Consider the following 16,383-nt stretch of genomic DNA (forward strand, 5'->3'; position numbering starts at 1 on the left):
AGAATTGCGAGCAAGTCTCGGTGCTGATGCACCCGTGAGGTGGATTTAAGCATAACTGGTCCAAGCGTCTACGGGGCAGGAGCAATAAGCTCCAGCGAACTTTGGACGATCGACTCAAAATAGACTTTCCATGGGTACGTAAATCAATTCAATTTTGCTCATTTCTGAGTCAGTCTGGAAGTTTGTTGCCTCATTTAGCATACAATCGCCAATGTTGAAATCACTGTTAGTTGATCGTGAAAGTGTGCATACACAATTGAATCCGCTTTATAAACACGAGGAATAATTTACTGGGATTCGAAAGTTTTGCCAAGTTTTCAAGAGCGCGTAGAAAGGGAGAAGAAAGAGGAAAACTCAATAGATAAAGAGGAGATTATCGCATACGAGTCTGTCCAAGTGAGAACGAGTATGATGCACTGTACTAGACAAGCTGTAACATGGCATTTGGCGTCAATGTGGGTTGTACATGTAGAGGAGGGCCAGTGTTGGAGGCGAGGCCACTGTTCAAGCACTGCAAATCCTCCAATTTGGGAAGACCTGAATCGCAGCTCTAAGAGCCTTCGTGATCCACAATGTTGAGAGACTTCCTGTCGTGAAAAGACAGGAAAGTCGGAAAACTTCCTGGATGTCGGATCAACGAACGGCTACGTCAGTGTCACTAGCCTTCGAGCGGTGGTGAGTGATAGTCATATGCTTTATGAGAAATACTTACTAGCTGATGGTTACAACATTCCAAGTTAAGGACAGCTGATTCTATGATTAAGGTTGAATGAGACACCGCTTGTTACTCGGTAGGGACAGGGCACAAAGTCAAAATGATCTTGTAATCCTGGCCTCAGTAAAGATAGCCCATCCAAGTCCACAATAGAAGAATTCCAATCACGGTGAGCAAGATGTCTGCCTTGCCATTGAGACAACTTTCAACCGAATCGGGCGTGAAATCGAGAAAGACTCGACTGAGTCAACTCTTTGTAGCTTCCATTAGAAACATTCACATTTGTTGACTTGAGAAGAAGCCGTCATTCGAACACCCATTGGAGTGAATTCGAGTTTGATCAGTCAAAATTGGTATGTCCTCAATTTTTTTATATGTCAGAGGTAAAATGCTATGTACTTTTGAAGTCTAAATCCCCGCCTCCAAGACGCTTCCATGTGGTTTCCACGGGTACCACACATGGCACCATTCTTGTATAGGATCACTTTGGTAGATATCCTTTACAGGGTACCGTATCCGGCAGAGCTGGACAGGCCAGTGACAGATGAGACAGCGGCAGCATCGGCGATGCTGTCAGCAGAGCTGAACTTGGACAGGACGGAGGAGTCGGTCATGGCGAAGCTGCCAGAGTTGGAGTAGCTGTTGGACACGCAGTCGCGGCCAAGAGAGCTGGAGCAGGCGGACTCCATGGAGGAGTCGTTGACGACGTAGGCGGTGGTGGCATCACCATCCTCGTAGATAGTAGAGACGTCACCGAAGACGTTTCCTTCGGCGAGGACGTAGGCACCCGAACCAATCTCAAAGCCGTGGCCGCTGGACTCGTACCACTGGGAGGACTAGTTAGTTTGTGCATATCTCAGGCGGCATCAGGTGGACTCACGTAGTTGTTGACAGCGTGCAGGAGGGTGCTGCCTCCGAGCTTGGGGGCACGGCCAGAGAAGTGGTGGACGTAGTTGTTCTTGAAAGTGATCTGGTCGTCGGAGCCAGTGAAGTACAGGTTCCAGTAGTGGTATCCGTCGCAAGTAGCAGAGTAGTCGCTCTCGCCGTCAATGTTGCTGTTGGTGATACTGACGCGGCCAGAAGCATCCTCGCCGAGAACAATGTGCTGGCGGCCGATCTTGTCGGTGGTAACGTGGTCGATCCAGATCAGGTCGGTTCCGGCCAGAGTGATAGCATCACCACCCCAGACGTACTGAGGGTTCAGCTCGGTGATACGAATGTTCTGGATGATAACGTTCTCCACGCCATTGGCCATGCGCAGACCCTTGCCCTTAATAACACCGGAGGTGCCAGAGCCGAGGATGGTCTTGTCAGAGGCGACCTCAATAGGAGTCAGGCCGGCGTTGTCGTACGTAACAGAAACTGTTGGGGCATCGGCCTGGTAGTTGGTGCACCAGTCGTCCTTGTTGATGGCCTGCTGGCAGGCGGAGCCTGTTCCCCAGGGAGCACATCCGGATTCGGTCGTTGTGCCCTCGGTTCCGGTGAAGTCGAAGGTCTTGGTGAGCACGATGACACGGGCCTCCGAGTCCGTGAGGTAGGAGACACTGGTTTTGGGATCAGTACGATATATCTAGTACATTCATTACAGCATGAGTAACTCACAGCTCATCAGTTGACGTTGGTGTGACCGCAGCAGCATCACCACCACCAGTGACAGAGGCAGCGAAACCCTCGGGGGTTCCGGAGACAGTCACTGTGGCGGCCTGCGCCAGAGCCGCGAAGCCCGCGGCGACGATGGATGCGGAATGCATTTTGATGGTTTTGGGGAGTGATTGAGTGTGAAAAGAATGTATTGGGAGACCCGGAAAAGAATGGCTGCAACAACGACAAAGAAGTTACTCGGAAACCTGCGAGGCGTGGTGAATGATGATCATGGACAATCTTCTGAGTGCGGCCGAGCAAGTCATATAAATAAGAAAGGGCCTTTGGATCTTGTCTCCGCCATCACTCCATCAATCCAGATTGGATTGAAACAGAAGGAGGGCCTTGCAGGAAACATTACGTGAATGGGTCTGCATGTCCCCACAAAACCGTGGTGTTGGTGTTTGGTCTACCGCTTACAACCCCTGATCGGACGGAAACCACCTTGGCGTCGGGAGAATTTGGATGGCAGGATTGTTACGTGTACAGTGGGTACTCCTCTACCGAGGCCTTTTAAGGCGTGAGACTGGACCTTTGGAGCCGGGAAGTGTCTGGTGTACAATGCGCTCCGCCTCGTATCACGAGGCCGCACGTTCAGTCATGGCAAGACCTCGGCTGGCATCAATACTATCACGAAAGCTTGTACTTTACAGTTGTAGTTGTTAGAGCTGTTCTCTACCTCTTAAAAGGGGCGTTCTTCCATGCAGTGGCTCACCGTCAGCGGTGGCTCGCCGAGATTATTGAAAGAGAGACCCGTTGCAAGATGAACTTGCTGGAGCAAGCAATGGAATATAGATTGAAATACTGGGTACGATGACAGCCTCCCCGTAGAAACAAAGAACATTCCACCACATCCCTTGATCAGATGCCTGCATGTTTGGCAAGTTCAAGTGGATTGGTTTGTGGGCTCACTGCAATGTATTCTACGCGTCCGCGTCAGCCCCCCAGGCCCCCCCGGATCCGTCTCTGCGTTCGGGAGTGATCTCGGAGATTCGCAGGGCTGGAAGAATGGTCTGAGATATTCCACCAGTGCCGTGACTATTCCCTAAGGGCACTGGCGTGCTTTTGGCAACCAGCGTGCTGATCAGCCTGTCGGCCCAGGATTCCTCTGAAACTCGACACAGCAATTTTTTCCAATCGGATATATCTCCACCCTCTTGTGGAGATCGGATGGCGAGAACGGACCCGCAGTGACATTGGGGATCGTATAATCGGCTAGTTCGGTATCCTTCGATTGAGTGTTCCTTGGGTCTTATACCTCAAGTGATATTGGTATGGGGAAAGAATGCCTCGCCGTCGTCCACAACCTTCAAAATACAGTTTACCATGCGCAGCTTCTCTGTGAGTCTGGCGTGTCTACATAAGCTTTGATGCGTGAGCATCAGTGGGGCTTCTCCCGAGTGATCGACACGCATTGATTGCAGGCCCATCCTGCCCATCTTGCCCCTGACAGTAGCACCGCCAAGAGCCTTGGCGTTCTATCCTGCGTATGCGATTGCCTTAATCACATACATGCACGCGACGGACGTGTTGCGTCACTCTCGTACTTCAATAACTCGCGATTTACCTGTGCTACTGATGGCTGTTGCTATGTTTGTGATGATAGTCTCCTTTTCGCACGTGGCTGACCATCGGATATGGAAAAGCTTTGCCGTGATCCTGAACAACACTCCATAATTGACCGGCATGCTTCTCCTAAAGCTTGAAGCTCTCTGAGATACTCTCGGGTTTTGAGTCTAAAAACCGTGGTATATCAACTGAGGCAAACATCTTGATAGCCAGAAATCTATATTTGAAACTGCGATGGGAAATCTCAGTCGCTCCTGCGGGATTGATTCGCGTCCGTAGCTGACTGGTGTAAGTCCGTACATAGTGTTCAGAATGGCACCGGTAGGATCAGGTCTGAAAGGCTGGCCTTCAAATTTACAGGTACTTCACGGGAAGTGCCGCAATCTCTAGGATCATTCTGTTCGCTAAAGAAAGGAGGCGAGGAAAGTGAGGCGAGAACTTGGATAGCCCTGGGATCACTCTGTCTACAAGTGGTTCTACAATTTGCAAGGATCCCAAAGGTTGGCCAGGCACTCAATTGTACGTATAATATGACAATGAAGGGGCAAAACTGACCGCTCAAACAGGAGTATGATCAAGCCCAGGAACATGCGTTCAGTTTTCTCCACTTGCACCTTGAAGTAACCAAAGACATTGAGAAGCTTGAGGGCTTGTCTCTGTTGGTGCGTTGCCAGCTATTTTGGATCAAGAATGCACGAATGGGGCATGAAACTTCAAGATGACATGATAATGAGTTCCAACAATTGAATTGACTAACAGTTACCAACGTCAAGTTTGGTCAACAAATATGAACAAAACTGAAGTGAAATCCAGATAGACCATAGACTACCAAAACAGAGATATCCCTAATCCAGAGGCATGCCTAAGACCCCATGGCTGCAGCACGAGTCACAAAGCACAACCGCCAAGTAAGATCCTTTTAGCAAGTGAACCACTTGATATGAACCTGCTGGCTCACGTCCACAGTGGCGTCGTCATCAGTTAATTGGCCAATAGCGTTGCTATCTGTCGAAGTGAGCGCGACACGGTTGTTGACGTTCAGGATCTCGGTAGTGCCGCATTCTATTGACGCTTTAGTCACCTGCTACGGAGCCCGAAAACGATGCATTTTGGAAGATTCTAATGGAAGACGTATAGGATATAATAATGGGGAATGGCTTATACTGACTGCTTTTCACGTAGTTTGGAGTGGGGACAACATCTTCCTTCGTGTAAACCTGCCCGTCGGCCCAGAGACCGCCGCCGCTGATCGAAGATTGGGTGGTGCAGGTATTGGAGGCGTTCGAGCTGAAGTAATATTGGCTGAAGAAGGTGCCGGTCACACCTGTCTCCAATTGAGCGTATCCGTGATAGGTGCTGTCGACCACTGCGAAGGAGTACCCGGCTGGGTAATTGAGCGTCAAGTGAATTTGCTTGCTGCAGTGTCAGTGAGATGATCAAATAAGCGGTGTCTAGCCCCTGCCGTGTGTTTGCCCTTCCTTTTGGAGACATCCACTGTGGGTCTCTTCCTCAGAGAGCCTCGGTCTGTGCTCTCTCTTCGGTATCGTTCCTTTATTAAGAAAGGCGGACAAGCTTCGCTTCGGTAAAAAAAAAAAAAACATTGCAGAGTTGAACCTCATAAGACGCCGTGGCACGGTGACAGGTTAAAATGCAAAAAGGATCATTGACTTACACAATTCTTCGTGTGGTCTTTAATGGATGTTCCTGGTCCAATGTATGTTTGGAAGCCGTCGAAGCCGAGGGTGACAATCTGAATTCATCAGCTATATTTCAGCCAGGAAGACCTTGCAAGTGGCTTGGGGAGCCCCGTAGTCCAGATGAAGTATCATACCACAAGAGACATCTAGGAAGACATGGGAAATAATCCGGCCCGCTGACACTTACAGTCTTGTCGCTGGATATCGACGTTGAAACAGTTCCCTGAGGACATCCGTTCCCGGAGTATTGAACCTGTTTGATGGTGATATCCTGGGCTACGGCCAGGGCCGGGACGAGTAGCAGTGGGAGGAACTTCATCTTTGTCGACGGATTTGTAGAGTGTCGGCGATCAATAGAGAGATAGAGTTATAGATGAATGAAGTGACGTTGCAGGAAGATCATTCCCCATCGTGGAAAGCCGGATGGGCATCACATACTTATACTTCACTTCCCCGTGGGGGAATTGAGCTTTGGCAGGTCTAGATCTACAAAGTCTTGTACCTGGATCCCTACCTCGAGCACGCCAGAGCTCACTCCTGTATCGCTGGCTCCCAGTAGTAGCTTCTCGTACGATAACGCGACGCCCACTCCACGCTTTTGGTATTAATTGCTGTCACGGTTGCTTCCGGTTCCGAGATCTCAGTGGCTCTCATGGTGCCAAGAGCATCTAGGTCGTCGAAAGCTAGAGTAAAAATTGGAATCCGTCCGTGGGTAGTAAGCTGAAGGGTCCAATATAGAGCAAATTGGTCCTGTGATTCCTACTTTCCGAATCAGTGCTGCGGGGACGCCATTGTGCAATATAACATCGCTCTGGCGGCTCTGTCTATCAAGCATAAAGTGCAGCACTACTGCGAGTTTAAGAGGCTAAATCTTTTAATAGTGATGGTTCTTACCCATTTTCTGGGTTCGACTCCGAGGGTCCAGACCTTGAGGGTAGCATCGCGGTTGTTTGGTATATTAAAGCACGCCAGGCTAGCATAGAAGCGCTTAAAAGCGCTTGGCCGCAGAGCAGACGAGAACTCGGTTTTCAGGGTCTCTGGACGGCCCGGATAAATAGAATACGACCTGGAGCGCAGGTTAGATTGAACTACGTCTGGACCCGGTCCGCTGTACTGGCTCGTCTGCTTCTTGGCGCTGCTCAAATTCTCTCAAGAGGACGGAATGGACAGCGGACCAAGACAGGACCGATGGGCATCGAATGGGGCTGGGGCCACGGAGCATCGCCCACCTGCATGTAGCGGAACGCAACTCATTTCTAACGTCTCCTGACTCGTTTTGTCACTTTAGACTGGGCATCAAGACACTGGATAGGCATAAATTTTGGAACGATTTTTCTTCGATTAATGCCTGGAGGAAGCCTCCAAGCCCAAAAAGTACAGCGTTGTGATCATGTAACTCGTGCAGACAAAAATGCTTTAAAATTGCCAAAATTCCAAGTCACGATATCCTTGTATTCAGCCACTCGATTTGCAAATAATTCAAACGCAGTGATTAGTGCTTTCTTGTGCTCGAATTTATGTTCACTCGAATGTGACTTTCAACATGCTTGACAGCATTCATATTTCAATGCATTTGATGACTTCCGGAAAATTCCAACATTAGCGCCCTTCTTGCCATTGAAAGGCCACAGCACCTCTGGTATGCAGTTCCCAAAGCTACCAGCTCTTCATTCTTTCCAGGTTCACAGGAGTCGAATTGTGGGGTGAGTTCTCTAGATCGGCTGGTGTTGTGTTCGTTTCATCGTCCAACTATTGGCTACCGGAAGCTTCCGGTAAGCTTTCTTTCCCTGTCCACGTGTGGCAAGATGTCACTGCGACACCCTTTCCGATTCATTGACGGCATATATCTACTAGGAAATCACGAGAAATCATTTCGCGCATGTCCTTGGAGACTACCTAGCAACATGCCGGCTACGACGCTGTGATTAACGGTTGACATCATGCACGTGCGGGGAGATTACTAAGGATCAGGGCCATCATAACACAATGAACCGTGACACGGTTGATGGAGCGCGGCCATCTTGGGTTGATAAAGTCGTCATTCCCCAATGACGAGTGACTGTCATTATTGGATGAGCCATCGACGCAATCAGAACTGGCATACGATTTGGAACCTGACTATGCAAGACCTACACCGTCAGCAATTCGTCCTTCGAGAACATCAAGTCGGGATACCCAACTCGCCGATACTCAGTAGTAGAGTGTTACGCAACAGGTGGAAGAATTCCAGGGCACTGATTCAACAAACATGATGATTTTATCAGCCTTACTCGTCGTCTTCGCTCTCACAACCCTTGCCAAAGCGACATTCCCTGCAGTCTGTCCCGATCCAGCATTGTCAAGCTCCAATTCGACGAATGGCGTCTGCGCGCAAGACTTTGAAATCATCGGCGGTGCTCTCGAAGCCGTTCACGAAAGCCAAAAAGCACCGACAGGTCTGGCACTTGACTTGAATGAGAACATCTACCTCACTTACCCGCGCAACTTTGAGAACGCAACAAACACGGTGACCATAGCTGCGAGTTTTGACGAAGAGGAGCCATGGCCCTCTGCTGAGATTCAGAATTGTCAACCGAGCCAAAATGCGTCGGAGTGTTTCATCAACGTGCAGAACGTGGTGTTGGATGCTCTAGGACAGCTCTGGGTGCTCGACAGCGGGATTCCCTACAAAAAGACTGCGCCTGCAGTCACAGGGGGTGCGAAAATAATGAGTTTCGACTCCTCCACGAAGAAGCTGACCAGCACATATCTTTTCCCGGATGACATCTTGGCGAGTGGAACAAACCTCAACGACTTGCGGATCAACAATACAGCTGGGACAGGAGGTTTTGCGTTTCTTACGGATGCTTCGGTGAAAGGTGGGCTCCTGGCCGTCGACCTTGCCACGGGCAGCGTTGTGAAGAGACGTGCTGGGCAGTCTTCTGTGATGGCTGACCCCGGATACGTCGGTTCATACAATGGGGAGCCAATCTACTGCTGGAACGGAACGGCCAAGTCATTTTGCACCACATCATCAGATGGCATAGCCCTCCAGAATGGCCAAGTTTACTGGGGTGTCCTTTCTTCCCGAAGGTTCTACTATATCTCCCAGGAGATCCTGCAGAATTTCAACGCCACGGATGCCGAGGTACTCGCCGCGGTTCAGGACCCAGGCCAGCTCGGCTCGGAACAAGCTGGGTTCACGGCGGATGACCAGGGCCGAGTCTTCCTGTTAGCCAGCGAGCAGAATGCGATCTACTACGTGCAGACGGAACAATCCAGGATCACGGAGGAGGTAAACGGTGTGCCTGCTGGTGGCTCGGGTCTCGTTGCAGCAGAAAACTACTACGTCAAGACGCTGGTGAGAAACGGGCTAATCCAGCACGCGGACAGTGCCGCGATTTTGCAAGGTTATCTGTACTTTTGCACAAATCAACTGGAATTGGGTCCGTCGAGGCAGTACAACAATACGGACAACAGGAAGGGTCCTTTCAGATCGTACAGGCTGTTCATTAATGCTGGTCCGGCCTCTTAGATCCCCATCTCGGTCGACGATGGGTAGGAGATGGGAGATGTAAATTAGTTAACCATCGTCTCTCGATATTATCCTTGGCAATTTAAGTGTGTTTGTTGAAGAGCTGTATTTCTGAATCAGCTTACGAACCCCCCGGCCCTCCTGTGGGGGAGGGTCGCGTTGTGCAAGGGTTTCCCAAGGCCTTTCATCCCTTGAACTGCATGTGACGGTTCAGGATTGACATTTTTGCAAGGTCACGACTCTTTGTGCCTTCAGTGGCCGACTTCATGACGATGATAGGACTTCAAATCACCAGTTGCGAGGATTTGTTTCCCCCATGCCTGGAGGTCAAACATCTGTGATTCATTTTTGCGGATACAGACACTGCAGAGCGGATAAACGACACGACAGACAAGCTGGAGCTGTCAATACCAGGCGAGACTGTCATCTTTAGACCGAGATGAGGTCTCAAATGCACGTCAGCAATCAAGCAGCCCGAATACTGGATCATCTGTGCGACATCGATGAGGAGAAACCTCACGGCAAGAGGTTCGCAGCTGGACAGCGCGAAAATGAGATGAACCACTTTTTGCGCGCCCATGTGGTTGCAGTGTGGAGACAGTTTCGCGTACCTTGCATGCGATGTGCGGTCCAGCAACCCCGCTGCCGTGCTGTGCCTGCAGGACTGCGGGACTGCGGGATTGGATCTCTTGCCCGGCCAAACAGCAGCCAGCAGGTCTACTTCATCATTTCGACCGTTTCGCACATCAGAGCAGTGGTATCATTCCGCACCACTGAGAGCCACCGCCCGCGAAGAGTTGTCGTACGTCACCTTCATTCAAGGATAGTCGACCAGAAGCAGCTTCAGTTGCTTCCGGGAATCTCCCAGGAGGCTTCAGCGAGGCTCCACAAAGCTTGATCTCGGCCCGAACAATTCTGGAGTGCAGCAGAAAAGTCTGCCGGTATCGTCCGTTATCTTCACCCCTTTTGATGGCCACACCGCTCTCGTTTTGGTGCGTCACAGTCAGTGAGGTGCTCCCACAAGCAGGCCGAGTTCTCATAGTGCCGGTAGTCATCGTCTGCCATCGGCCAGTGCCGTCCTTGGCAGCCATCAGGTCTCGACTTGAGCTGGAACACCAATTCAACGACAGTCCAGTGCCACCCCACGGGCAGCAATTTGGACTACTTGGACGCCACAGATGATCGGCAAAGACACCCTCAGGCCGCGAGGCCTATTTCAGCGTTTTGATGACATGAGTCAAGATAGCAGTTCCCATTGCTCAGCAGTCACGGGAGAACCATGTTTCTCTTATCTCCCCATTCGAATCTCATCCCGATATCTTCGGGCCCGACGTCACCGACTAGCGATGCCACCCTTTCCTTTGTCCTTTATTCCCAATTCGATGCCCCGGCTGACTGCCAAGTGCTGCAGCTGATGGTATTATTCCAACAGGTTGTTGGGCTTCAGGTGATTCGGTTCAGCGCACGCCTAGTCAACTTACTGCTGGCTGGGACGAAATGTGGCTTGGGAGTGAGTCCTCGGGGCCCTCAATGTCTCCCTCGAGGTCTGTTGTTTGCAGCCCGGCATGCCGGCTCTTCAATAGTGGGGCCCCCAATCATGCAAGCTAAGTGGATGTCAAAGAGGAATTCACCAATGCGAGGCTTTTCACTTTATCGCGGTTGATTCCCACTCTTGCTTGAGGTAATATGGTGGATCACGTCTTACTGATAGGAAAGTTATTCACTCACCGGCCCCACAGCTTGAACTCTTCGTTCCTGCATAAGTTTATATAAAAGTTGATGGTGCCCTGTTCCCACTCTCTCCTTCGCCATTGCCTTCCGTCGGTAGTCGTGTAGCTGCTTCTGATCCGTATTGAGCATCTTTCCACCTCGGCTCAAGAAGCTCACCTGCCTTCAAGATGCGCTTCTTCTCAATCGCGGCCTCCGCGCTGCTCGCTGTCAACCACGCAGCTGCAGCCACGGTCAAGGCCCCAAAGGCGCCCCTGGCGATCCGTGAAGCAAAGATGGCGCCCAAATTCTTCATCATCAGCATGGTAGGTTTGCCCACGAGCCTTGCTTTGCGCACAGTTCGAATGCATGGCTAATTCGGTTGTAGTTCACACCTGAGGCGGATATCTGGTATGAAAAGCTCCCGGACAGCGGCCTCGGTGACCTCCTGGCTGTCAATATCAGCACCCCTGGCCTGTCCATGCTGTTTCCCCACATCCATTGCACAGAAGACTTCCAGATCTGTCAAGTCACAACCGGCGAGTCGGAAATCAACGCAGCCGCGACCATCACCTCCGTCGTGCTGTCCGATAAGTTCGATCTCACTTCGACTTACTTCATGATCGGTGGTATTGCAGGCGTGAGCCCGGAATGGTCCACCCTCGGCGGTGTCGCTCTTTCCCGGTATGCCGTTCAGGTCGCGCTGCAGTACGAGTTTGACGCCCGCGAGATGCCTGAGAACTACACGACCGGCTACGTGGGCTACGGCACCTTGCAACCGGGCATCATGCCCGAGACCTGGTACGGCACGGAAGTGCTCGAGGTCAATGAGGATCTGCGCCAGATCGCGTACAAGCTTGCGTCTAAGGCCAACCTCAGTGACAACGCCATCGCGGCTGAGTACCGCGAGCGTTATGTTGCCGCAGGCGAGGTCCAAGTTGCGGCCACCCTGCCTCCGAGCGTCGTCCTCTGCGACAGCGCCACCAGTGATGTCTACTATTCCGGTAAGCTGTTGGCGGAGGCCTTTGACAACACCACGACTCTCTGGACGAACGGGTCTGGACACTACTGCATGACTGCGCAGGAGGACAACGCCACTCTCGAGGTTCTGCTCCGGATGGCCATCGAAGGCCTTGTCGACTTCTCCCGGATCATCCTCATGAGAACTGGCTCCGACTTCGATCGCCCACCGCCGGGTACCTCAGCCTATGATCACCTTCTGATCAACGACCAGAACGGGTTTGAAATCGCTGTGGAGAACATCTACTACGCCGGAGTCGAGATCGCCAAGGGTATCTTGAGCGACTGGAACTGCACCTTCAAGGCTGGCGTCAAGGCCTCCAACTACATCGGTGACGTGTTTGGGTCGCTTGGTGGTGAGCCTGACTTTGGGCCGGGAAGCATCACGGATGGCCTGGCAGTGCTGCCAGATGGAAAGACGGGAGATCTGGAGACTAGGGATGTCGAGGCCGCCACGGATGTCAAGGGCAAGAGAGCTGCGGCTATCAAGAGGAGCAAGGGGCTGCAGCGACGCAGGGGGTTGCCTGTGATCAAGATGAGGGGCCCCATAGCCTGAGATCTACCGTGTTCTGGATTCAAATATTAATTTATTGATGCTTTGGAGAGAATAAACGAACACACATACTTGACCACTGCCCTTGCTGTTAATTGACAAGCAGTTGTTTAACACAAAGTTCTGACAATTGCGTGCTTTACTGCCCTGTCCTCAACCGGGTACCTAGCTTTACATGGGTAAACAAGCAGAAAAGAATGAGAGGACCAGGCCGGAACCATTTTCCTGTGAAGGGACCAATTAGGACCAGAACTGCAAACAGGTTGATGGCTGGTTAGAACATGTATCACTCAGGGCAAGGCATTTGTGGATATGCTGGGTATTTGAAAAAGGTTCTCACGTCGAACACCCACTTCTCCAGCTTGCCAGCATTACCCTTCGCCTCAAGTCTCTTTCCATCTGAGTAGCAACCTATCTGCTGCAACTAGTCGACCTGGGTGTGTTTCGCGAAGAGAGCGTATCTACCGCCGCCCTGGCGTTGGCGGATACAGAGGAACCCCCAGTCCTTGTAGTGTTCAGCATGTTCACGCAAGGCTATCTTGCCATCGCAGCCCCAAAATTCTATTTCTATGGCTTACATACATGCAAAATGATGGCGATGCTCAGGTGACAACACCGATGATGTCCATGTAAGAACTCGACAATAGGATAGGACAAGATGATGGGCTGGAGTTACAACGTCATTATCTCCTTGTGTCTTTCCAGGAACCGTTCAACACACCCTACAAATCGGTCCAGCTCCTCATCGGGTGTACCCAGGATCAGAGCCATAGACCCCCGCCGGTGGATCCAGAACCCGTCCTCCAACATCTCAAACCAGAACAAGTCATGCAAGTCCAGCCGTTCCTTCACGTCCTCCACGGACCTGATGTCCCGCAGCCCTGTGTCCGAGAAGTGGACACACCACAACGCCCCACGGCCTATGAAGGAGCATTTGGTACCCTTAGTAACATCTTGTAGTCTTTGGCGGTACTTGTCCCCTTTCGCGTTGAACGCGATATTCACTTCGGGGGTCAGAATTTTCGACAGTCCTGCGTGACCAACGTGCATTGTCATGGTGTTGTTGTTGAATGTTCCAGAATGCGCCACTGCGCCAGTCGTCCGCGGGTCGTAGACAGCCATTATTTCTGCTCGACCACCAAACGCGCCAAAGGCGAACCCTCCGCCGAGGTACTTTCCGAGTGACACCAGGTCAGGCTTCAGGCCGAGGACTCCCTGGAGGCCGTTGGGAGCAAGACGGGAAGTCATCACTTCATCGAGGATGAAAACCGCGCCGACTTTCTTGGCTGACTCCTGTTGGCCGGCATTAGTACGAGGACGAAAGGGAGGTATGGAAAATTGTTCCTCATTGACGTACCTGAATCTGGGATAGAAATTCTTGGGTCCCCCTGATGCCTCCACCCGCACCCTGCATTGCCTCCACAACGACAGCGGCAAGGTCTGTAGTTTCCTCGATAACGGCCTTGACAGATTCGACGTCGTTGTACTTACCAATGACCCAGTCATCTCTGTTGACAGCGTTCGTGGCCACCTTGCCATTGCCGAAGCTGAAGACTGCTCCGTGATACCCTCCACTGAAAACAGCAATTTTGTTCTTGCCCGTGAAGACCCTGGCGGCATTGAAGGCATGCATGTTGGCTTCGGTGCCCGAGTTCGCAAATCGAACACGCTCAAGGTTGAACCGCTCACATATTAGTGACGCGTACTTGTGTTCCTGGCTGGTGGTAGACCCCAGGTTCAAGCCAATATTGTCGAAGGTCGAGACCATGGCCTCGCGAATGACAGGGTGCGAGTGGCCGTATATGCCTGCGCTGAGCTCCCCGACCAAGTCAAGATACCTGTCTGCTTGTTAGAGCTTACAGTCGAAATGGTGATCAGGCCTTCCTTACTTATGCCCATCCTCATCCCAGACGAATGGTCCCTTACCACACTTCATTGTAAGTGGGAAGGGGGAGGTGTGCAGCAGCGTCCTGGTGTTTCCACCCGGCAGGTGGGAAACGGCGATTTCATGTTGCTGTTTTGATGCCGGATGTGATTTGACAAAGCGAGCCTCTGCTGCCTCCAGGGCTTTCCTCAGGGCGTCGTCAACAGCAATGTTGGTGGTTTTGGGCTTGAGGTCTACCCCGCCTGGAGTATGGGCGTGTTCTTCAAGTGCAATAGGGGCCATCTTGAAGTCGGTAATGGATTAACCCGGATCAGAAAAGCACCGTGAAGGTAAGCTGAGATTTGCTTCGAGGTATTTTTCCAAGCTTAGATCAACATCGCGTATAAGGGCTTACGGTGGTCGAGCCTTGAGAAATGCGTAATGCTCACTTGAGCAATAACATGGTTGACCCATGCCGAGTTTCGGCTCCTTATCGTTCACTCGGCCCGATGCCGGTACACTGCCTGTTTCTGAGAACAACAAACGTCCTATGCGCCACCCGTTCTGACGAAAGTGAACTCTATAGGAAGTCATAAAATGAAACTGTACTTGATTTTGGAATGCCTGTAGATATAACATTCATTTATGACATGGGCTCGATTTCCCTAGGGGCCGGCTCCGCTGATTGGCAATCGATAGCATGAGATCGATACACTTGCACATAGTTGTTCTAGGCCTGGTTGATCGCCTCTTTCCTGCTCTCTTTCTCGAGTCATTCGCAAAGCGGGATTCAAACGGATGTGAAATACTCAGTCAGAACCGAAACTCATGCACAAAAAGCAGGGTACTTTAAGTCTCTGTTTGCCGGACGCTGTTCACATGTGTCAATAGAGAGCATATGGCAGAACTCTTCACAAGCTTTTTTCCACGCTGCTTGAGCTTTCGGATTCAACCAGGGTGCAATATTGGTCAACGGGAGGTAAGCCTTGTTGTTTGCCTCTATTAAAGGCGAGTTTGGAGGAAGGCCCAGGCAACGCATAGCTATTTTGCAGAGTTGCCACTGCATGGACATAGTATGACGACTTGAGAGTCAAGAATCGATCACGCACGAACAATGATTATCCGAAAAAGTGCTCAAAATTCAGTATTCCATCCAGCTAAAGTACTCACAGGTCCTCCATTACATGAGACATGCATTTCTGATTGGAAGCCTTCTAAACATTCGCTTCTGCATCTGTGGATATTCTAACCGAAGTCGAGAGTTACCACATCTTTCTCATGTTTCCGTCCGCCTACTCCCCCTTCCAGTAAACCTTTTGTAAGGCATGTTTTTGAACACATGAGGGCCAACGGCGAGTACGTCATTCTCGAGCACTGCCAACCAGTGATGAACAAGTCAGCCTAGCGCCTAGTCGAGAACACAATCGCAACGCACTCACGATCAAAGACCAACCACCGTTTCCCTTTGGGTTCAGAAACGCCCGTAATGAGGGCAGACGTTTACGACGCAGGGGTATTGATTCGAGGCGACCTCTTCTTCCTTGACTTTCCTGCAGTCATCGTCGCCGCATGGTTCCGAGACGAGGATCTTGATGATTTTGTGACCGCATCGGTGGTGTATGATTACTTTTCTCCGGGTGCACATGGTAGCCAGGAACGTATGAGACGTATTCCTTGGTTCCTCGATGTCCCTGATTTGCTCCGTATTTGTGACTTTTCTCCAGTCGCGCGATTTGTGTATTAAAAGATTCCGATTATTGCTTTAGCTCGAATGAATATATAACAGCTTATAACAGAAGCCGAGAACAGGCAAGAAACATCAGATTGGCCTCCGAGGTTGGAGACATATACCATACCATTGGCTTCTTCATTCGAACATTGTGAGAGATATATGGGTCCGAGTCACCGAAAGGGCCCAGGCCCTCACCTAAGATTACAAGGCGCACAACGGCCAAAGAGGATCTGAAGTGAGGGGCACACCGGCGGTTAATCCAGACACGACGTCTTGCCAGGGTTTATTACGAAGTTTGTACTTGCATCCAACTTGCAACTCACGACCAATTGAAAGCCCGCCGAAGCGCGGACAGGATCCAGTGGAGCTGG

At 51.1% G+C, this 16,383-nt stretch overlaps 5 protein-coding genes across 5 annotated transcripts; 2 read left to right on the forward strand and 3 right to left on the reverse strand.

Annotated features, from left to right (window-relative positions):
- Positions 1-1,215: 1,215 nt before the first annotated feature.
- J7T55_002852 (pectin lyase a short) lies at positions 1,216-2,466 on the reverse strand (the record flags this gene model as incomplete). Its single annotated transcript, XM_053137967.1, has 3 exons — positions 1,216-1,542; positions 1,596-2,259; positions 2,318-2,466. The coding sequence occupies 3 exons, from the start codon at positions 2,464-2,466 to the stop codon at positions 1,216-1,218; spliced, it is 1,140 nt and encodes a 379-aa protein (XP_052998720.1).
- Positions 2,467-4,844: 2,378 nt separating this feature from the next.
- Positions 4,845-5,941, reverse strand: J7T55_002853 (uncharacterized protein; the record flags this gene model as incomplete). The annotated part of the gene is made up of 4 exons (XM_053137969.1): positions 4,845-4,987; positions 5,094-5,337; positions 5,598-5,675; positions 5,810-5,941. 4 exons carry the CDS (start codon positions 5,939-5,941, stop codon positions 4,845-4,847), a joined length of 597 nt encoding a protein of 198 aa, XP_052998721.1.
- Positions 5,942-7,870: 1,929 nt separating this feature from the next.
- Positions 7,871-10,364, forward strand: J7T55_002854 (major royal jelly protein; the record flags this gene model as incomplete). The annotated part of the gene is made up of 6 exons (XM_053137970.1): positions 7,871-9,122; positions 9,392-9,473; positions 9,599-9,664; positions 9,738-9,938; positions 10,005-10,128; positions 10,188-10,364. 6 exons carry the CDS (start codon positions 7,871-7,873, stop codon positions 10,362-10,364), a joined length of 1,902 nt encoding a protein of 633 aa, XP_052998722.1.
- Positions 10,365-11,034: 670 nt separating this feature from the next.
- J7T55_002855 (purine nucleoside permease) lies at positions 11,035-12,419 on the forward strand (the record flags this gene model as incomplete). Its single annotated transcript, XM_053137971.1, has 2 exons — positions 11,035-11,169; positions 11,232-12,419. The coding sequence occupies 2 exons, from the start codon at positions 11,035-11,037 to the stop codon at positions 12,417-12,419; spliced, it is 1,323 nt and encodes a 440-aa protein (XP_052998723.1).
- Positions 12,420-13,018: 599 nt separating this feature from the next.
- On the reverse strand, positions 13,019-14,583 carry J7T55_002856 (glutamate-1-semialdehyde 2; the record flags this gene model as incomplete). The annotated part of the gene is made up of 4 exons (XM_053137972.1): positions 13,019-13,082; positions 13,138-13,709; positions 13,774-14,258; positions 14,343-14,583. 4 exons carry the CDS (start codon positions 14,581-14,583, stop codon positions 13,019-13,021), a joined length of 1,362 nt encoding a protein of 453 aa, XP_052998724.1.
- Positions 14,584-16,383: the final 1,800 nt, after the last annotated feature.

The sequence above is a fragment of the Diaporthe amygdali genome (assembly GCF_026229845.1).
Source record: "Diaporthe amygdali strain CAA958 chromosome Unknown NODE_3_length_2959817_cov_65_330692, whole genome shotgun sequence".
Classification (NCBI taxonomy): Eukaryota; Fungi; Ascomycota; class Sordariomycetes; order Diaporthales; family Diaporthaceae; genus Diaporthe; species Diaporthe amygdali.